The sequence below is a fragment of the Cupressus sempervirens genome, chromosome 7 (genome assembly GCF_028749045.1).
Source record: "Cupressus sempervirens isolate cs-2001-9-10 chromosome 7, ASM2874904v1, whole genome shotgun sequence".
NCBI lineage: Eukaryota > Viridiplantae > Streptophyta > Pinopsida > Cupressales > Cupressaceae > Cupressus > Cupressus sempervirens.
This window is the reverse complement of record NC_143124.1, coordinates 849,959,351-849,982,699: the sequence shown is the minus strand read 5'-3', so window position 1 is coordinate 849,982,699 and position 23,349 is coordinate 849,959,351. Positions and strand designations below refer to the sequence as shown.

At 35.6% G+C, this 23,349-nt stretch overlaps 1 protein-coding gene across 1 annotated transcript in view; it reads right to left on the bottom strand.

Moving 5' to 3' along the window:
- LOC149550086 (mediator of RNA polymerase II transcription subunit 33A-like) overlaps nt 1–18,742 on the bottom strand; it is a 226,544-nt gene extending 207,802 nt beyond the window's left edge. The window contains exon 1 of the mRNA XM_089793231.1: nt 18,071–18,742. Coding sequence (XP_089649357.1) covers nt 18,071–18,348 — 278 coding nt within the window. The 5' untranslated portion in view covers nt 18,349–18,742. The remainder of the gene's footprint in view (nt 1–18,070) is intronic.
- Nucleotides 18,743–23,349: the final 4,607 nt, after the last annotated feature.

The window sequence follows — 23,349 nt, the reverse complement described above, 5'->3', positions numbered from 1 at the left end:
TAGCATTCTAGAAAAAGTGACCGGTCACGAAATGTACTTATTCATGGACAGGTTTTCAAGATATAACCAAATTAGCATTGTCAAAGAATACAAACTGAAAACCAAATTCATAGTGGAAGAAGGGGTTATGCCTACAACAGGATGCCATTTGGGCTATGCAAAGTATCAGTCACATTCCAAAGAAATATACTCCACATCTTTGAGGGAATGTCTGTAGGGAATTTCAAAGCTTTCCTAGATGACTAGTCAAGTTACAATGGGAAGGAGCACCACTTGAAAGCCATCGGGGAGTGCATGGAAGGATGTCAATGGGCAAGGCTAGCGCTAAATCCAAAGAAATGCATATCTATGGTCCTGCAGGGTAGACTCTTGGGCCACATAGTATGCAAAGAAGGGTTGAAGACAGATGCCGACGAGATAAAATGCATCCCCAATATGAAAAATCCCTTCAATGTGACTACCATCAAATCATTCTTAGGGCATGTGGGATACTACAGGAAGTTCATAAAAGGATTCGTATAAGTATCCCTACCCTTGGAGGAATTAACTAGGGAAAGGATAGGATTGAAGCCTTGCGATTGTGATAAGGAGTCCAAGCTAAGAATGGCAGAAGAATGGGATCTGTGGCTTCTGCAACAACGCACATCCAGTTCAAGGACATCTTCCCGCCTACGTCTTGAAGTCTAGTTTTCTTCTGTTTAATTGTTGGGTTGTCGTATGGAAGACAACTTCTTGTCGGGGGGATAATGTAGGGCATAATAAAACAATAATGTAATTAACGATAGTTAAATGTGGATTTGGGTAGTTAGGTAGCGAGGGATGTGTTGGTTAATCTCTCTAACCAACCAAGCACTATTTAAGAACAATTAAACATGAATGTACTTGTTGTTTTTGGTAATCAATAAAGAATTATATTTTCCCTCACAAATATTTGGTATGCTTATCATTATTAATAATTTCTTACTACTCTTTTGCTACGATTGCGAGTTCTGATACTAGCTCTCGAGCTCGCTAATGGTATGCTCAGGTATCCTCTCTACTAAGCTCGATTGGGATTGATATTGACCGCCTCCCTCCATATCAGTTCTCGCTTGATGCCCCTGCTCATCTCCTCCCCTCTCGTCAAGAATTAAATGAGCATATCAGACTTGATATCTACCGACAGTACATTATCACTACTTGGAGTAACCCTCCTGGAGATTTACATCCAAGGATGGCCTTCTATGTTGAGCACTTTCTGGAGATTTGTGATGGGATTATTGTTCGTCCTAGCTACTTATCTTGACTTTGGTGTCATGCCTTGTGTATCTCTCTGGGCTCCTTCAGAGTTGGTTCTCACCGTCTTTGAGCTCAGACTGACCATCATATGGATAGCGGAGAGTGGATCTGTCAGTTGTGTACTTTAGCACAAGTCGAAACAAATACTCACTCTATTTTTCATTGCCCTATCTTCAATGAGATTAGAGAAAAAATTCATTGTCTTTTCAATGACTTTTTTTCTCTTTCAGCTTTCTTCAGTTACATTGACCAACGATGCCTCACACCTTACCTTCAGGAGGCCACCCTGCTCTGCGATAGTACTTTACAATCACTACTTCTTTGTCGACATACCTTTGATCAACTCATTACTATCTTTTTCTCACCCTTATCTCCATCATGAGGTGTGAAAAGGTTGTCCAGTACCACCAGTCACTCCAGGCAGTTTCTTCCAACAATGACACTCCTCCAAGAGCTCACATAGACAGGTCAGGGCTCATGTTCACCTACAGTCATATCCTTCTGTGACCAATTTCTTTTTGCCAACGAAAGACTCCTAGTCTTTGCCTTGGCACTTCTCTTCTCTTCTTCTCATTTCTTGTTTCTTGTTTCTTGTTTCTTGTTTCTTTTTCTCGGACAACGTTTGGTGCTCTTGTTTTTCTCAGCTTTCTTCTTGTAAGCTCTCAGTCCCATAGACCTTTTGTGGTCTTTAGTTGGACATTAATATTATTATCTTATCTTATCTTATCTTATTATGTTGATAATGGTAATGTTGAATTCATGCTTTAATATATTGTATGGTAACCATTCTACATCAATATTAATCAACATCTTCTTTTTCTCCTAAGAGAGGAAAAGCTCACAACTGCATAGACCATATATAGAGATATGGATAACATGCACATAAGGCTGGAGGGTTTTTGTGATAACTGGAATGGATATATCTCAAAAACTAAATGGGCAAAATATCAATGTTCCATGGGAACACCACCCTAGGAAGTTGGGTGACATTACCCTAGGAAGTTGGGTGACATTCCTAATGTCCTAGACATCCCAAAGACTAGGAAGTCCCCCTTTTCAGGACTCACCAATCATCTCCACTCAATAATTCAAATGTTTATTAAAAAAAATTTCATGCTAAAAAGTAAAAAGCCCTAAAATAGTAAAAAGAAAATGGGAAGGATTGTCATTGCTACTTCAACACTGAATTTACTTCTTAAATTTGAGATGCTTCTAGTTTGTTTGAGTTATTTTCGTAGCCATGCCCTTGCCATCCTCAAAAATTTCAGGAAAAATCAGTGTTCCACCACCTCTTGGGGAATGAGGGAATAGGTTTGAGGGATAAGGGAATAGTGGGCCTAAGTTCAAGGATGGTGGAGGGGGTGGCAGGGACCGGGTACCAGGGGGTTTCTGCTATGGATAGACTAAGAATTACATTTCAAATGAAACTTTGGCAAATTTGTAAAATAGAAAAGTTGCAAATACTATACTAAGATATGAATTGTATGTGTTAAATATGTCAAATACTCAAATATGACTGCTGATTATGACTGATATTTTATGGACAGTGATATTGTCATTAACCACTGATTATATGAAACCCTTATACATTTCAATCAAAAGAGGATCCATGCCAAAAGGCACAAATGCCAAGACTATTGAAAAGTTGTAGGAGCTCCCATTAGTGCGTTATGGCGCCCTACCACTAAATGCCATCCCATCATAGGTTCTATTTCTCCAGAAGTATGAATTGGCCTTCGCTAGAAGTAAATCCACACACCATCTTGAGCCCACCCAACGCGTAACTCTAGTACCATGTCAGAAAGGATAAGAACAGCTAGGACTTGAATCTAGTTTGCATTGGACTAATCTCCCAGGAATAAGTGGTTTCTATAAGTTTTAGCTAAAAATTAATTAATTGTGCAAACCTCCTTATAATCCCCAGTGCATGCTAAATAGCATTCTCCTATTAGAGAAAACAATTTATCTATAAAGGACTACAGCAATGACATAAATTTCTCATGTTGAAATTTTAATGAATCAAAAGTAGAGGACATATTTTTTGTTTATAAATTGAACTATAAATTAGCCCGATTTGATACTATGCCGAGTTCTCATTGAGGAATCTCAAACTAATTCAATAGATTCTTTCATTTCACTAATCATTCAAGTTAGGCTGGAAGCCTGGCTTGATTGGCCACAGCTTCTTAATATTAAGCACGAGGTCATGAGGTCCAGTCTCCCACCAGCCCACATGGTACCAAAGGATGTGTAGCGCCAGCTTCACTGATCACGTTAAAAAGTTTAACTGGTTTACTGCAGTTTATAGAGTGTGCTATACGCGATTCCTACAATCTAGAATAAAAAATAATCATTCAAGTTAACAAACTAATCACTCTCCTCTGTAAAGTAGATAGTGCAATCAAAATCATCATCTATTCATTATGAACAACTTCAAAGAGGTATGGATAAATTCCACACTTATCTAGGTTGGATCCCAAAGAAGTACAATCCATCAGTCCTTCCCTGCCAATAATACTTATTCCCTTGACTCATTTCAACAGATAAAATATTTTGTAATAAGCAATTTTGTTTGAAAAATTATATAAAATAAAAAAATCTATGCATTTATTATTCTAAGTCTAGGGTAGATGCCAGCTATACCTTTGATCTGGAAATCATTGTGCATCCATTTCCCTCTCTCAAAGAAAAACCAGAGAAATTTGTCCATGACCCAAAATAATCTATAAAAAGTTTGTATGAAAAGTCTGTCCTATAACAAATAACTCCATTTTTTGCTATTATCACAATGTTATAACTTATACCTATTGCCTTTTGGTTGTACGATGTGTTCCCAAGCTTTGGCACTATGTCATCTGAATTTCATCCATGACAATGGGAACACTAAATAATCTCATTTTGGATCATATATACAGGGGCGTACCAAAAGTTTTGGAACATTCTAAGGGTAAAAATTGTTAGAAGAATGGATGAAGTTTGGAAGAAATTGACGGCACAAAATGATTGTGGCTTGTATTAATTATTGAATGGAAAAGCTAAAATACGGTGACCACTTAATTATTAGTCTATTATTAGACACAAATATAGTGATGTCATTACATCATTAACATAAGCAATAAATGTCCCTTGTCCTTTTTAAGTGCTAGGGTTACTGTTGCAAAAAAAGATAGACCAGTCAATGCCCTATACAACCACTAGACTTATAGAAGACAGGAGGTTATTAAATCATGTCACGAATCCAACAAGGGATGCTAGCCCAGTGCTAACAATCCCCCTCCCAGCATTCCTTGTCACAGCCTACAAGGATTTGAACCTATAAGTAAGCTCTGATACCACTTGTCACTCACTAGGGTTGTCATTGCACCAAAGGATCGACATGTCAATGCCTGATACAACCACTAGACTTATAGAAGACATGGGAGGTTGTTAAACCATGTCATGGATCCAACAAGGGAAGCTGGCCCACTGCCAACAGTCCCTGCTGGTTATTGTGATCACCAGACCACTACTTTGGTATTGAAAAGAGTGGAAATATTTTGACTGTGCAAGATTAAACTCTAAGAAATGAGATTCCATTTGTACATTTGGTTTGTCATGTTATTCACAATTCTGATTAGTCTAGTAGGGTTAGAGTCAAAAGGCTATAAATTAAATATAATTATCTTGCTGAAAATGATTGGATTTCATGTGAGTACATTTGCACAGCAGCTTGTTGTGAAGCTCTTTGTCAAGATTTATCTCCAGACTGATATTATAAAACAAGCCATTCACAACCTCGTCCACATTTGTTTACCTACTTTTATATGCTTGATCACTAATTCTAGAGCATGGTGCCCTTTTTAGAAGATGGGTGGCAACAAGATTTATCATTTGGAAACATGAACTGCACAAAAAGTGCCACAATTTTCTCAGACTGTTTACAGCATGGCTGAGACACTAGACAGTGCAAAGGGTGATCCTACAAAGTCTAATAATGAAGTCATGGTCAATGGTACCGTTTCCACTTCAGATGGGGGCAAAGACATATTGATATTTCATATTTGTTGTCACTGATGTAATACGTCACACATCATATTGGTGCATTGGCAGCCCAAACTCCATTGGAAATTGGTATAGTGTGCGCAGTCAACATATGATTGGTGCAATAATTACATGCTTCTTTTATACAACTAGAATACTATTTAAAGTTGCTTGTGCACCTAACTATGATGATATGGTTCAAGCTATTAGCAATGGAGCAACATGGTCTAGACTCTAAACCACTTGGGTAGGAGAAGCTTTGCACAACTCTGATAGAAAAATATGCCTAGAGGCTAGAACAACAAACTGTACCAGCTAAAAGTGTGGTCAATGGAAAAGCATAGCATTTTTGAAGATGATTGGACAAGTATTAGAAACTGTCCCTTTCAATGTCATAGTAACCTTACACCAAAGACCCTTATCTTTTGAAGTAAATAGACTCTTCAAAGAAAGATATAAATGCAGGTTTCCTCCATAATGAGCTAAATGATGCCACTGGGGCATTGCATGAATCCAGATCATCATGGATCCTACAACTATATGTAATGCAGCTGGCTGATTGCTGCACAAGCATATGGTTTGGATACCATGTTGTCTGCATTCATCAATAAGTGTACTTAAAAACATTCACAAGTGTCAATGCATTAAATAGCTAGTAGACAAACAATAGCATATACATATGCTGATACTTAATCATCACCACAGTCATAAAAGTCAATTACCAAAAGTTTTCCAAGGTAGAATGCCCAGACTCTTTTCTTCATACTTCATACTTTTTGTTCTTCTACATGAATAAAAAGGCTTTGTGTTCATCAATAGCGAATGAAGTATGGGGAGCTTGGTGGCAATCCATATGCAACGTGCATTTGGGGTGAAACAGATGGTCCTTAACGATTGTTTCTAGGCCAATTATAAGTTTTTCACTGCCATCATCCAGCATTTTTTAAGTAATTCAAGTTGTGAATTCAAAAAAATTTATGAAGAAATCAATTCTATGTGTGAAAGAATCAGAAAAACGACAGAGTTGAGGGTTCCTTCTATATATCCTTTGGTAAAGGAAAAGCTACACAGCAAAGAACTTGCAACAGCTATTCACTATGTTGACTAGTATTTGAAGCCAACAAGGTAAAGAAGAGGCCTTCACAAGATAAGAAGCAATGAAAGGATTCTGAGTTGCCACGAATAAGATATGTGTCTGGCAAGAGGACAATTCCATTGTTAAAGCTCTATAGAATAAGTTTTCATATTAAAAACATAATTGATGAAGGGTACTCCCCTTAATAACAAAACACACATAACATAGCAGAAAAATAAACAAAGAATCACAAGAACAGAAACACTTGCTTTATGTTATCTTCAATGAAATGACATAATATTCAGAAAATAACATACTACAGCCACATGGGCATTTTCATTATAATAATCTGCAAGCCAAAGCCACCTTATGCACCATCAGAGCTACTCATCATAATTGTATTTGTCTTCTTTATCTTGAGAAGTTTAACAGCCAAAGCCACCTTATGCACCATCAGAGCTACTCATCATAATTGTATTTGTCTTCTTTATCTTGAGAAGTTTAACAGCCCTAGAAGGTTCTAAAGGCCGACAACCATTATATTATTTTTCCTTACATTGGAATATGCCGAGAATACACACCGAACAATTTTCAGCACTCATTGGAGTATTTTAAGGATTTTACTTTTTCTCATCAAGCAGAGCAACTTCCGAAGGTCATATCTTCTAAACTGTGGACCTAATTAGTTATTATAACCACTTTTTAAAAACCTCTCGAACAACTCTACAGCCCTTGGCATGTGCGGTGCCAACCGATCAAACTTGATCTTTCCACAAAACTTGACCAAGAGGAGGCTTATATATCCAAAATGAATTACTAGGGAAGCAATTGGAACAATTTGTACTCAAAAACACAACTTGCTAAATAGTAAACTTGCCGAAAAATAGTAACCCTGCCCAAAGATAGCCATTATTGAAAAACTAGACAATATTTTTGGGTGATGCAAGATTGCTCTTCCATGTTCGATGCTCCTCCATCAGTAATGTTTATACCATGTATGTTTAGCATAAAAGACATGCAAAGACCCAAATAGAGTGGTCCTGGAATAATGGACTTGAAGCACCTAAATTACAATCATTCTCAATCCAATAACTCTTACAAATAATGATTCTTCAACTTGTGAGACAAATTTGAGTATTTACAAATTCCTCAATTCATTGAAGTGTAACCAATTGGGTTTGAACAGGTAAAAGAATTTGATCTACATTCATGGCATGATTTGCATCCTTTGCCTTCCAAAACTAGGGTACAAAGAGGTTCCTTCCACAAAATGGGGCCAAATAAGTAGTCAAGGCCTCAGAGGCCAAGATGGTTGAAGCAAAAGGCATCCATCACTAGGGTGCTTGTTGATTTTCATGTACCACGCCCTAGGGGCCTGCTTCAAGCTATTAAGAGCTTTCACTAACCTGAGAACCTAATGTTCCTTACCAACAACCTTGAAACCAAGAGGCTACATCATGTAGACCTCTTTTTGTAGGTCACCATTCAAGAAAGCACTCTTGACGTCCATCAGATGGACCTTCCAACCAAACTGAGCTACCATGCCTAGGACTAATCTAATAGTGCTCACTAAACGAGTTGTGTACTTATCCAAAGTACCATCAGACTTGTATTTTGTTTTGTAAACCCATTTGCAGCCAATGGGTTTCTTCCTTGGTGGAAGATCAGAAAGGACCTAGGTGTGATTCTTCGACAAGGTTTGGTATTCGAATTGCATGGCCTATTCTCACTCTGGAGTTCCTATAGCCTCTGAGTATTATTGAGGTTCAAACACACTATGAATGTTGGCCATAAGAGCGAAATTAACTGACACTGTAGCTTTGCTCTTTTTTCAAGCAGTTTTCCCATCAATGAGCTCATCATCCTGAAGATCAACAAGTATCTTAGCCCACCACTTAGACCGAGAGGAGGAGGACCAACATTAGCATTACGAGATGCTTTATGATCAGGTTCTTCACCAAAAGAATCTGGATCAAACTTAGGTGAAGCATCTACAAATCGAGGTGATCCTGCAGGAGAATTGGGAGGTGTCTATACAGGAATCGCTGGTAGAACTGGAGCTACTAGAGCCCTCCCATCAGGTGGACTTAATGGAAATCAAATTCCCAAATCATGAGCCTTCAGAGGCTGATCTATTGGATCAAGAATAGAAGAAACAAGCATGAACGATCCTCGTTGTTCATCAAAGACTACATCATGATTGTACAAGAGTCAAGATGTCTCAGTGTCAATCAAGCGGTAGGCTTTGTGAAGATCATTGTATGCAGAAAGCGTGAGTTTCTGACTCTTGGCATCCAACTTAGTGCGGGACACATCAAGGATCTAAATATAGGCAAGAGAGCCAAAAATCTTTATGTGACTGATTTTGGGCTTACAACCTGACCAAGCCTCTTTCTGAGTCTTACCTTTGACCACCACAGTGGGTGACTAGTTCAAAACGTAAACTGCAATGTTAATTGCTTCTGCCTAAAATTTCTACAGAGCATGTATGTGTTCGAGCATGGATCTAGCCATCTCGATGATTGTTTTGTTCCGATGTTCAACTACATTGTTCTATTGTAGTGTGTGGGGCGTGGTTAACTGGCACTTGATGCCATGAGTATCACAAAAGCTAGAGAATTCAATAGAACAAAATTCCCCTCATTATCTGTCCTAAGAGCAATAATAGATTTCCCAGACTCTTTTTCAACTAGAGGTTTAAACTTTTGAAATACAATAAACACATCTAATTTCTTTTGAAGAAAATACACCCACATCCTTCTACTGAAATAATCAACAAACAACAAAAAATACCTAGACCCAAGGACAGAAGGAGTGGCCATAGGGCTGCAGATATCAACATTAACAAGTTGAAGTACCTGAGAAGCGCACTATGAGTCACTAACAGGAAAAGTTGTACAATGTTGCTTTCCAGCCTTCCTTGCATCACAAACTCCAAGCTGAGTTTGAATCTTTGGCAAACCGAGGACAAGCTCTTCCTGAGCAAGCTGAGAGAGATAATGCACATTTAAGTGCCTATACCATTGATGCCAAAGTGAGTTGACAAAAGACCGTCGAGCAATCATAGCTAGGTATCCAGAATCATCAAGTTTGGAAAGACCATGATCCTCAAGGCCAACGGCAACAACAAATTGGGTATCCCTATCAATGATGGTGCACTAATGTGAACTGAAGGTGATATCCAACGATGTAGAGTGTTGCAACAATTGACTTGATGAGAGTAGATTTAGTTTCATCCCTAGACCGTAGTACACATCGAGGAAAATGAGATTCCTCCCAACAGACTGAATCTGAATGTTGTCTTTGCCGATAACAATGTACTATTCCCCTCCACCAAAAATCACCGAATCTGAAAAAGGTTGGTAGTCAGTGAACCAGTCTCTACGGTTGGTGAAATGACAGGAAGCACCTGAATCAATGTACCAGGCAGAAGACTTCACATGATCTGCAAGACGTTTAGTCATGAAGGCATAAAAGGCAGATTTTCTCGTCTCAATGTGCTCTGCACTATTCGCTTTGGGTTGTGAACCAAATCGCTTAGCTTGGACAGCTAAGCATTTCTGACATTCAACCTTCATGTGACCATACTTGTGGCAACAGTTGCATTGAATGTTCTTTTCTTGGAGCCTTATGATGCTGGAGCAGAGGAACTTCTATTGAGAAGATTGCTATGAATGAGACTTGCCCTTATCCTTCTGAAAGGATTTAGCAACAAAGGCTTGCTCTATGGAGGTGGAGCTAGAACTACTACCAAACTGTTGTTTCCACCAATCTTGCTAAAGAAGAAGTGTGAAAAGATCTGTAAACTTCAAATCAACGCCAGTAGAAGTGATGTTGGGAGTCTCAATAAAATACTCGTAAGACTTGGGTAAAATTTTGAGGGTTATTACCATGATATTCTCTTCCTCAATCTTGCAACCAATGGTAAGCAATTGAACACGCATATCTTGAATTTTATTCAGGTGTTCCTAGAGCAATTTCCACTCATCTGTGACAATAGAAAACATAGAGTACTCAAGAAAGAAGGCCCTGCTTTTGTTTGAAGTCTCATGAAGTTTCTTGAGATGCTCCCATATCTTGGTAGTTGTCTTGTTGAATGGAATCTGAGGGAGTTGATCATCAACTACTGATAATTTGAGAAGCATCATTGCCTCCTACTTATTCTGATCCCACGTATCCTAATAAGTACTAGTTGCAGTTGGACGCTATGTAACACCCAAACAATCTAATCAGTATTCCAATATTCAAAGATTATTAACATTCGTTGCTTCCACATGCCATAATTGTGACCATAGAACTTCTAATTTCTCTCCAACAGAATATTTGTCAGAGATGCCATGGCACGTTTTCTAGTGTAAAACGTGAAAATCTGCGAAGGCACATACTTCAAGGCAAAAAGTCACAAGACCAAGAAAAGATGAAGAGGTACCCAAAAAAAGAGCTCGAAAAACCTAGACAAAATATGTAGTCGGATTTTGGATCCGTCGGCTCGAAAATTGAGGCACCCAGAAAAAGCAGAAGACAGCCAAGCTAAGCTCTCAAAAAACCCAGCAAGAATCTATTAAAAAAAAAAATTGGATCCAATATGGAAAATTAGGGTTTCAATCAAAAATGGCTTGGGCTGAAAAAGGCTTCAAAAGCGGCAAAATTTGCAAGAAAAAAAATGTAGTTGTTGGGTGCAAATTTGCTACTAAGGGTTTGAGAAACTCTAGACAGCACCTAACATTGTCGATAATGGCCACAAAACAACTACAAATCCTGTAAAAACACTGCAACACAATCAGGTGTGATTTCAAGGAAAAATTGCAGAAAAAAACACCATGAAATCGCATCAAACAAGAGTAGTGATTTGCAAGAAGGAAAAACGCCATGAAAATGCAGAAAATCATGGCCAAACACAGGGATTTTCTGCCAGGAAAAAAAGATTAGAGAAAGAAGGAAACCATTGCCTGAACCCCTAGACAAGTTCTACAAAAAATGATGTTGTTTTGCCCACAAAGTTTCCTAAAAAATTAGTCAAGAAATATTAAAGCAAATAACTTCCAAGGGAAATTATAAATTGTTCGAAAAATTGAATTTAGCTATGATAACATATTACAAAGTAATTGGTAAAATACTTGCTTATATTAACAGTGATCAATAGATCATTATATACAAAAGAAAAAACAATGTTTCCTTAGGAAACAATCGTCAAGAATAGGAACATTCTATTCTAACTAACAGCTAACTAAATATTAGAAACATTCTAATATTTACACTAGATTAAAAATAGATAACAATTAAATAATAAAAGAAGTTATCTATTATCGTAATAAGAAATGGCAACCATGAATGGAGAGAATTTTCCAGTTCCTTCATTTTTTTAATCTGTGTAGTAGCAACGAAAGTGGTAGTATAAGTATTGAGCTTGCAATTCATGAATCTTCGTCCAATTTAGATTTTCATATTTTGTTCCATAGTTAACTCTAGGATCCCAAACGTCACTGAAAAGCATGGGTTGGAACAAGGACAAGCACAAGGCTACAAAATGTGCAATTGGGAGCTTTTTGTTCCATTGGATCAATGCATTTCATGCAGCTAGCTACTTATTATTACTTTTTTATAATAAATAGTCTAGCATATGTGCCAATGCATTGAAGATTTTACAGCTTAACTCTCAATTTAAAATATTTTATTTTATTTAGGTCTACTTTATGGGAAAATATAATAAATGTCATTATTGTTTGTGGGGCAAAGTTCAAAGCCCTTAATGACAAGGAGATAAAGGGTTCTATTTTGAGTCAAAAGGTGGTTGATTTGAAAGCAGAAATCGATGAGAGACATGTATTTGGGAGAAGGGTTGACCCATCATGATTGATGTTTTCTATGGTTAATTGCACTTTGTCAACTGATATAGTGACTAATATTTTTAATTTCTAATTTACTAAGTTGTTGGTTTTTGTTTCTCTAGGATGCTACAAGAAACACAAAATATACCGAATTTTGGACTCCTTGTGTTGCCCATTATCTTGAACTCTGTAATGTCCACATCCTAAATAGAGTTGTAGACCTTTAGTCTATTTAGTTGTTTCCCATAGGCTACTGAGTTAGGGTTAGGGAGCATTAGAGGCAATAAACCCAGCAGTTTGACAATATTTGACGGTTAATGGAGCTTCCATCAGGAGTATGAGCAGAATATATTTTTCTACAGTGATTTTGGGTTAGTCTTCCAATAGTTCTATTTTCAGTAAGTCCGTTTCGAGCAATGGCTAGGCCAATTGAAAAGGTTGCTAGTTTAAGTATTGTCGATGTGTTCAGTTTTGATGAAATCTCAGCTTTTAATATGATCCAGGAATTTTAAATAAACATAGCTCATAAATTAATAGATTTAACTTTATCATTATTTTAGATTATTTTACAAAGAATTGTAAGGGGAGCAGTTATGAAGTAAAAGCGACTTATTTTATATATGTGGCCCTTTATATTTAATAAGACATTGGAGAATTCAGAGAGATGTGTTGAATTGAATTAAATTCGCCTGGAGAATAGGATTGCACATCTTAGGAGAAAAGGTAAAAAGACATTTTGTGACTTCATTTATATGTTGAATTTGATAAATTGACATTGCCAATGTCATTTGAGGGCATTGTTCTTGTTAGGGTTGTTAAGGCAGAAAACCTTGCAAATGGTATTCTCTACATTATTGAGAGATATAATCTAGAGAATAACTTGGCGATTAAATTTCAGAGGTTGTAGTTGAGCCGATTTGTAGAGGATGCACCTCAGTTTTGATTAAGGATACCACAAATCTGATTAAAGGAGTTTCTGAGGAGGATTTATCATTCTTTCTTACTATTTATTGGCTGTAACCTTTTCCCAGACAAGTCATGCCTCTCTTGTTGGTCATACAACTCAAGGAAGGGCGGCTAGGGTTTTAAGAGGTGGAAATTGGGTTTTGAGGGCATTAGAGATTTCTAGAACTATTCCAGCTACCTTGCGGTTATTACAGAACATTCTTAAAGTTGTGAGTCGTGACATCTGCTCTGGTGTCCCAATTTGGTGCATTTTGTAAGGGGCTCAAACTAAACCAATGTTGCATTTTCTGGGTGTATTGGAATTAGAAGTTATGATATTTAGTGTTGTAGGTTGCTCTTATTTTTGGAAAAGAAAAAAATAAATCATAAAATCTGGAATTTTCAGTTACATTTTTGGAGTTTGTCTATTCTCTGAATTGTGTAAATTGCTGCAAGTTACTTTATTATCTGCTTTATATTTGTTATCTCAAAACATTGCAAAACACATTCAAAACACACCAGAAAAAGGCATACAAGGCAGCATGCTACAACCTCATATTGGAGGATCATGGCAAATTTACATGGATCAAAACATGCACATATTATGCAGAAATTATTTGACTATATGTATATGTATATGATATGCATATGTATATGTATACACATATACATAGACACAAATATATTCACACATAAGTCCTCAACCTGATGAGAAAATTTGTAAATAAGAAAAAGTTGGCTTGTCCTAGAGTTGGCCAAAGAGATTGAAGAGGTAAATTTTCATTATATTTTTATTTATACTTCCATTTCATTTGCTTATGTTTGTTCTCCTTAGATGGTCACTTGGCCGTTAAGCATCATAATTGTTAGCAATTGCTAGTAAGGGTCACCATCCCTTAAGGTCAGTAGACCATTATTGCCAGTAAATAAAGGCAGTTAGTCTGAGATGAAGAAAAAGTTGGCTCGGCCTACAATTGGCCAAAGAGATTGAAGAGGTAAATTTTCATTATATTTTTGTTCATACTTCCATTTCATTTGCTTATGTTTGTTCTCCTTAGATGGTCACTTGGCCGTTGAGCATCATAATTGTTAGCAATTGCTAGTAACGGTCACCATCCCTTAAGGTCAGTAGACCATTATTGTTGGTAAATAAAGGCAGTTAGCCTGAGATGAGCAATTAGAGTCAACAACACTCAAATATAAAAGAGTAAGGGCAGTGAACCTGACAACACAAAACAGTGCTTATATATTCATAAACCTTGGCAAAAAGGCGGGGCACTGCAAGAAGCATGCAACTGTCAATCACAGTAACCAGAAATAAACATCTAGTCAGAAAGGTCATACTTATAAAGGGAGGAAACTAGACGGTGTGACTAAGATTGATGTAGGTTCTAGACATCAGACTCGGATGGCAATTAGACCTAGCCAATTTTTGCACCTCTCGTGTAGGGTTGAGCAACTTCCAAAAGGAAATTGTGCAGGAGATCAATGGTCAATGGATGGGAGGCAAATCCTCTGATGATGCTCTCTCTCAAGAAGACAACAGAGATTTGAAAACTTCCAAAGTTGATAAAAGCATGGTAATCCTCTTCTCTTTCAAATTCTTTTTACTACTCGAATGAAAGTAGTTAAATTTGTTGAATAGTCATATTCCATCTCACTTGAAGCAGTTGATATTTATTACTTATATTCATGCTCATGTGAAGGCTATTCTTTTATTTATGTTTTATTTCCATTCACTTGAAGGTAGTTAATTCGGTTGTGGAAAAATATTCATGTTCATGTGAAAGAGAAACAATTTATTTTCATGTTAAAAGGATAAATAGGCCAAAGTATTTTTATATTAATTTGTCAAAAATTGTTTTAGAAATTTTATTGTTATAGATTAGCATGCTACACCTCCAAGCCTATATGGGTTAATTATTGAAATAATTAAGAAAAGGATCTTCAATCATACAAGGAAATGAGGCTAGCATGATGAAGGGGAACAGTGTACAAGCTCCACTAGGTACACCACCTAATGAGCATGCTCAAGAACAAATGAGGTCAAGGGGGGCAGAGTTTCCTTTCTTGGGCCTCGAACTGGTGACAATTATGGCACCTCACCATTTCCTTCCTCAACCCTCATTATGGTTTAGCCCATGAGAATTATGTCATAAGTGTATTTCTCTCTTGACCCTAAAAATGGGTGCATTACATGCATTATGATTATATTATTATCTCAATTAGTTGCAGATTCCAAAACAGGCTTATCTCATCTTGTTCCCAAGTTAGGGTGATATCTTTAACTATATTGTGTTTAGTTTGGATTACGTGAATTTGAGGCAGATTACCAGGAAAGGGACATCAAAAGTGATCATCTTCAACTTATCTTGTTCCTTCCTCTTGAGAAGAAGCAAGATAGTGCACATTTTTTTTATCTTTGACTTTCCTAAAAGGGCATGCATAATATCTTGTTTTGCCACATACAAAATGCACTATTATTTTCAAAGAAGAACCTATGCAGTCATTATGATAAAGTTGATGATAAAACTATTGGACTATGGTTTAGCAGCTTCCTATGTTCTATAAGTGTAGTGGTTGTATTGAGCATTGATAGGTCGATCATTTGGTGCAATGACAACTCTTGCTTGTAACAAGTGGTATTAGAGCTTGGTCATAGATTTGAATCTCCTCGGGTAATGGTGAGGGGGGGATTGTTGGACTAACCGCCAACATTCCCTTTCAGGATTTGTAACATGGTTTAACAGCCTCCTATGTTCTATAAGTCTAGCGGTTGTATCGGGCATTGACAGGTCGATCTTTTGGTGCAACGGAAACTCTAGCTTGTAACAAAAACTTCTTATACCTTGGCAACCTATTATTTGAATGTGTACATGTGTTGTGTGATTGCAACAAAGAATTTTTTAGTTTATGAAAAAAATCTTACAAATTCACACACATGTTGCAAAAAAAGTTCACATAATTATATTTTCCAAGAAATTAAAATAATTGGAACTAAGGTCATTAAGAATGATAGAAATGTCCTTTCAAGTTTCCCACCATTGCACTATGCTTGCTCGATGTTTTGAACCAAGACACGCAACCTATGACACCCTTCTCATCATCTAGCTTTGATTTAGAAGTTCCATTAGTAAGTAAATTTTCTTATAGGCATGTTATTCATTATAAAGATCAACCAAAATCTTCCACACTTACCAAGCTTCTAATTTTAATGCTTACATTTAATATGTCGTTGCAAAATATTTCAACTCCTGTGTCTTATTTGTCTTTTTGGTGTACCTTACTCATAACTGATTAGAGATCTGCTTGAATGAGACCTCTTAGGTACACTTCACACGCACTATTATGCTCTGGCTCCCCTCATACTTCAATCGAGTGCCCAAGTTGCAAAAATAAAATAAAAAGTACGAGGCTTTCCAAGTCCTTTCTTTTTTGTTCTAGGTGAGTTATTAAACTTTTTAATGTCAGAATGCTTTCACTATTCCCTAAACTCCATGCTCTTTGTAAGAATCCTACAAATTCTGCCCTCTTTGTTAGTTTTGGATGTTTGATAAATTGTCGAACACTTGTCATGTGAACTTCTGAATTCTGATTTTCTAAATCTGATATGAATTTTTGAGCTTTATTGTTTGAATTTTGGATTGATTGTGTTGCAATTACATGTACCAAAGAAGAGAGAACATGACAAACAACTTAATAATACCAAAGGAACTTTTATTGATGAAATATGAGATATGATTACAAATATATCAAGTTTGCTATGGTATTTATCAAACTGAAACAGCAAATACAAATCCTGAGTAATTGAATGTTCAACAATTACAACATACCCAGATTATGCACAACTTCAATGGCAATTAGATGAGCAATGCAGAAGACCATATGACGATGAAACAAACTCAAATCTGGACTCCGACAACTCTGAAATTTCTGTAGATAACTAGAAGGTCTAGAACACAGTGCTAATTACATCATATATAATATGGCTTATATACTTTGGAAAGTCTTATGGAATATGGAACACGGGATTCCATCATATATATTATATGGATTTCCTGTGTTTCCTGAGAAATTCAAATCTTCGTTACTGCAAAAAGCTGGAAATCTGCTAGTTTTCTGTTAGCATATGTTGAAAGTTTTTGCCTGTTTCAAATACATTATATATGGCTTTTTTAATGGAAAGATACAGTTTTCAATCAATCCACTTTGTGTTTATTCTTGTTGACATGTATTTATTCCCCTTACTCCAATTATTTTCGATTTGGTTGATCATATTACATGAAACACAAAGTGGTTTATATTTCTCAGGTAGTCAATAATATTTACTGACAATCAATTGCCAAAATTCAGCCATGCTATCAGTTTCAATTGCCATGGAGAACCTAATTTAGCAAGATTGACGTTGTAGTGAGAAGGTAACATTCTAACAAACAGACTTTGAGCGTCAATGGTATCAGTTTAGTTATAAATACAAAATAACTGACAAGGATGCAATATAAAACTATAACCTTCCTTTGGGCGTCAAGAATTTTCTTTCATTTTGAAATGTGACCCTTTTTGCATGGCAATTCTTACGTGAATTTATAAGCCGCCTATTTGAGGAGGTATGAGATTAGATTTACACTGCATTTTATGATTTGTAAACACGATCAATGTTCATTTGTATGCCATAAATGTCACACCCGAAAATCGTCATAGATTTTGCCATTACACCACAACCCCTTGAACCTTTGGAATTAAATTTTGACTTTAACGATAAATTTCATTTCTTTCTCTAAATTTGAGCATATTATTCAACCTGCTATTAAGGCCCTCGAGTCTTTTTGGACAGCCAGACCCTGCGATGGTTCTGGGAAAGCCCTGTTTAGTTAGCTTAAATTCAAACAGTAAAGTAAGGTAGGTTTCAAGAATACACAAATACCTGGAAGTCAATAATGCCAAGATAACTAACGAAGGCGTCATGCCGGATGCCATAGCCTGCTCAATGTACTTCCATAAAACGGGTCCATTGTTGTTCCAACAGAGATGTGATATGAGCAAATGTCCCAGCTCCACGGAGGGCATGCTGATAGCTGCTCCCATAAGGCACTTACTAACTTCAACTGCCCACAGAAGCGGTGTGTCCCTCTGTTCCTGGCACACCCTTGTCACCTCCACCACCTGCTGCTGCCACACCCATCCTTCCTCTTCACCAACCATCTCAAATCAGTGACCTTTCAAATCAATCTATAAGCATGACCTTCGCACACAGGGACCTTCAATTAGCATTCAACCATTCACATTAAACACAAGCTCCTGAAATCAATCATAACAATACCATCTCGTACAGACGCCTTCAAATTAATTTACAGCACCAAATAGACCTTATTGTTGCGTCCTCGTCACCAATCTTAGTTGAACCTATTCAAACCAATTTACAACTCATACAAATTACTCAAGATTTGCGGTGCACCCAAAAACTAACTGGACGGCTCGGTACAGTAGCAAAATCATACCCAAGAGACTTGAAATTTGTAAAAATTGACACACAGTTTTTTTTCCATTCGGAGGGTCCGTGTGAAAAACTTGTTCGTGTTTTGTTAAAGATTTTCTAATTTTAGTTTCTGGAGACACTGTCGAACTTAAAAAGGAAGTGCGAATTCTTGTAACATACAAAAGAACAAGAAGATATGTTGTGATATTGCTATCAAGATTCAACTTTGTAATATTGAGTCAAATTCATTGACCCATGTTTCATGAGTAGTGATTCAACATAAATCCATTTCTCAGGAGAATAAATGGAACACTTAGCACTCATTGGATCTAGGTGATGCTCACAGGGTGAAGCACCCAGGAGGTCACCCATCCTAGTACTACTCCAGCCTGAGCGCACTTAACTACGAAGTTTCCTCCATGGTTAAATCCAAAACTTGCAACCCCATTTGCAAAACTTTCACCAAGTGTTGTGTCTTATGAACCATTCATTAGAAAGCCCCTTAAGCTCATCAATTGATAAGTAGGAGATAATTTCCATGGCAAGTCAATTTGTGATATTGCTATCAAGATTTAACTGTGTGATATTGAGTCAAACTCATTGACCCATGTTTCATGAGTAGTGATTCAACATGAATCCATCTCTCATGAGAATAAATGGAACACTTAGCACTCATTGGATCTAGGTGATGCTCACAGGGGTGAAGCATCGAGACTTCTTGGGAGATCACCCATCCTAGTACTACTCCAGCCTGAGTGCGCCTAACTACGAAGTTTCCTCCATGGTTAAACCCAAAGCTTGCAACCCCATTTGCAAAACCTTCACCAAGTGTTGTGCCTTATGAACCATTCATTAGAAAGCCCCTTAAGCTCATCAATTGATAAGTAGGAGATAATTTTCACAGCAAGTCAAATTGTGATATTGCTATCAGGATTTAACTATGTGATTTTGAGTCAAACTCATTGACCCATGTTTCATGAGTAGTGATTCAACATGAATCCATCTCTCATGAGAATAAATGAAACTCTTAGCACTCATTGGATCTAGGTGATGCTCACAAGGGTGAAGCACTGGGACTTCCCGGGAGGTCACCCATCTCAGTACTACTCCAGCCTGAGCGCGCTTAACTACAGAGTTTCCTCCATGGTTAAACCCAAATCAATTGGCAATAAGGACCTGCTTGGTTGAGCAGATAGGAATTGCTATTCTAGAATAGAAATTTGATATTTCTATTTGGTTAGACAGAATAGGAGTTTGTTCTCTATCTTATATAGGAAAGAATCCTCCAATCTGTTTGATCTCATTCCAATTTTAGAAGTTAGATTGGGTGTTTTGAGATGGATGGGTGATTTGTATTGTTTTTTACTACAATATCCTTGTGCTTGGATCTACAAGAAGAGCTTAGGTCAAACTGTCGCAAAGATCATGGTCGGATTTTTCAGCTCAAAAGTTTGATGTTGTGAGAATGCACAGGATAATGGTTGATAAGAGGAGTGACTTGGATTCCTAGTAAGACGCTTGTTTTGAATGCTCTTTCAGTCCAACATGTGGGATAGTTTTGGTCTCTACATATGGAGTAGATCAGGTCATTGATGGAGGGTGTCTATGTGGACTAAGGGCTCTTCGAATTCTAAATCTCGTGTGTTAATGACGATTGGGCGATGGAAAATATGTGTTGGCTGGCGGAATTGGAGACTACCCTCAACCAAAAGGCCCTTGCTTAAGAGTTGCACAAGCTGCAAGGTCATGTGTTGAGCGGGCCAGAGATCTATGAATGCCAAAAATTTCACTCTAGGTATAATTCACTAAGCAAATTTCCTCCTGATGACAAGGGTTTTTTGGTGTCTGCCCCTAGTTTGCATTTTTGTTATCATTGCCGAACTCTTTTAGGCTAGTTTTATGCTTATGGTTAGTGGCATTGTTTTAAGATTATCAGATATTGTTTTAGATTTAGTTGATTATATGATGAGATTACTTGATACTATATATTTCATGTATGCATGATGATTATCATAGTGCTTGCAATTATTGATAATGATTAGTTAGATGGTTTATTATTATATGTGTTTTCTTATGGATACTTACCCCATAATGCATGTGTATGGTGCGTGTGTTTATTTTCTTTATGTATGGTGTTTCTGATGTGATTAAGGAAGGGAGTCGTAGTCACCTACTAGTTGGGATGTACACGATGCACCATTTCCTACCATTGCCTGTTTAGTTTAGAATATTGTGTTTGCACATGCATTAATTTTATACAGGTTGCAAGTACCAAGTATCGACTTCCCTAAATTGCAAGGATGAGTGTATCCTATCGCATTATCTCAATGGTAAGAGAGGGGGAGATAAATTCTTGAGTCTAAATCCCAAACCTTTAAGCCCATTAGGACAAGTATTTGAGTGAGTACCCTTTGAATGCGTCGAATGATGTTAATTCATGATTATAACCTTTTAGTTTGATTTTGTGTGTGTTTTACTATGATGGGTTTTCGTATTTTATTTTATGAGTCTTTCGTGAATTTTCTATTAATTAAGTCTAATTAAAAGATCAAATTAATGATTTAATTTAATGGAAAGTTATTATGATATTTTAATATTAAATTATATTTAATTAATTGAGAAATTAATTAAATAAAAATAATTAAATTTGAAGATAAAAGTTATAAGGATAATTTAGAATGTAATAATATTTATTTAATTTAATAATAATATATTTAGAGTTCATTTTTAGATAAATGCTAAATAATATTATTATTAAGTTAAAAAATATATTTTATCAAATTAAACGTTTGAAAATAAATTAAGTGAAAATATATTAATTATTAAAAGTTTTAAGTTTGCATGATGTATGCATGAGATGAAAATATAAGAAATTAATTAAAAAGATAAAATAAGTGAATTTAATAAAGATATTTTAATTGCATAAAGTGTGTGCATGAGATTAAATTTAATAAATTAATTAAAAGTGAAGTCAAGTAAAAATTAAATAAAGTAATTTAATAATTCAATTAATATAGGGTAAAGAAAAAATAAAAAAGATTAATAAAAGTTAGTAAGGAGTTAAGGGTTGTGAGTAAGGAGTTATCCAAGGTAAACACACAATTAGTGCCCCGATTTAAGGAAATAACTCTTTCACAAAAGGGGGGTTCATTTTCGAAAAAAAGGAATTTGGACTTGAATTTTGAAAGCAAAATTGCAAGCAAAATTTGGAAGGGAATTTATGGGAAAGTTTTAGAGAGAGAGATTATTGGATAGAAGCGAATTCTCTCACAATCTTCGGGTGGTTGTGTATTAGCATCAGGCTCAAGTAGGGTCTCGTGTTTTGATCACTGATTAATTACGCAACTTTCCTATCTTCTTCATGCCTATGGATTGTAAATCTAAATTTTTTGTGCTGAACACTTAAACATTTCAATATTGTCAATTACTGAATGCATGTCAATATCTTCTACATACAGGGTAATTAGAAAAGTAAACAAGAAATCATGTTTCGAAGAATAAAGAATTTAGTATTTTTATTCAAGAAGGGTTTAAAATAAAAGAAAATTTTTAATTAGAAATTTGAATGATTAGATGTATTTTTCCTACCAGACTAATATTGTAAAAGTTATTAAAAATATATATTAAAAAATGTATGTGGGGGGTATTTGGTTGGATCAAACTTTATATAAAATAAAAATTTATAAAAATATTAATTAAAAAATATATATAATAAATAAATTTAAAAATATATATATTAAATGGGGGTGGGGTCACCACACCCCTATTGCCTACTTTTTAATAGCGGTTGTGACTGTTATAGTAGACCGCGGGCCTGCCAATGGCAAACCGCAGCTGCGAATGCAAATTGCGGCTTTTGACAGTCTGTGGGCTGCTAATAGCAGTCTGCATACTTATATAAAAGGGTGCGACTTGTATAAAAATAATCTTATTTTATATTATAATATAATTAAATTTTAAATTATATTTATTATTTATTAAAATCTTATTAATAAATTCTATTAATATATTTAATAATTTATTATATAGTTAATTAAATTTGCAATATAATAATTATTTTGTATTAATAATTAATTATATTAAATTTTCATTTGATTAATGTGTTTAAATAATGGAAATTACTTAAATGGTTATTAATGTATTTATTAAATTATTAATAGAATAATCGTTATCTTATTAATAATTTAAAGGTAAGTATTTAAAGAAGTTGGTAATATTTAATTAAAAAGTTTTAATTGGAGAGTAAAAGAGAGATTATGGAATTTTGAATAGTCAATTAAATTATTATTAAAAGAAATTAGAATCATAAATTGGTTGTTAATATGAATATGACATATAATTATTAATTAATTTAATTAAATGTGATTTAATTAAGATTAATTAATAATGAAAGGCATTCAAGTAAGTTCTAAATTTATTTAATAATATTAATTTTAATAAAATTATAAGCTTCTTATTCGAAGATCAATAAGTATTATTCTAATAATTTTTATAAATAATTATCCCTTAATTATTTTTGGGAAATTGATTTAAATATAATGGGAGGGTAATTTTCTTTATGTCTTATTCGAGGGGATGAATGTGTTAATGTATAAGGGTTAACTGATAATCTTTTACCTATAACGTACTTTGAAAATGAAAACTGAAAGAACCTTACATTAACTCAATAGTATGCTTTCAAATTAAATCAAACAATTAGACTATCATGTTTTCTATGTACTATCTAT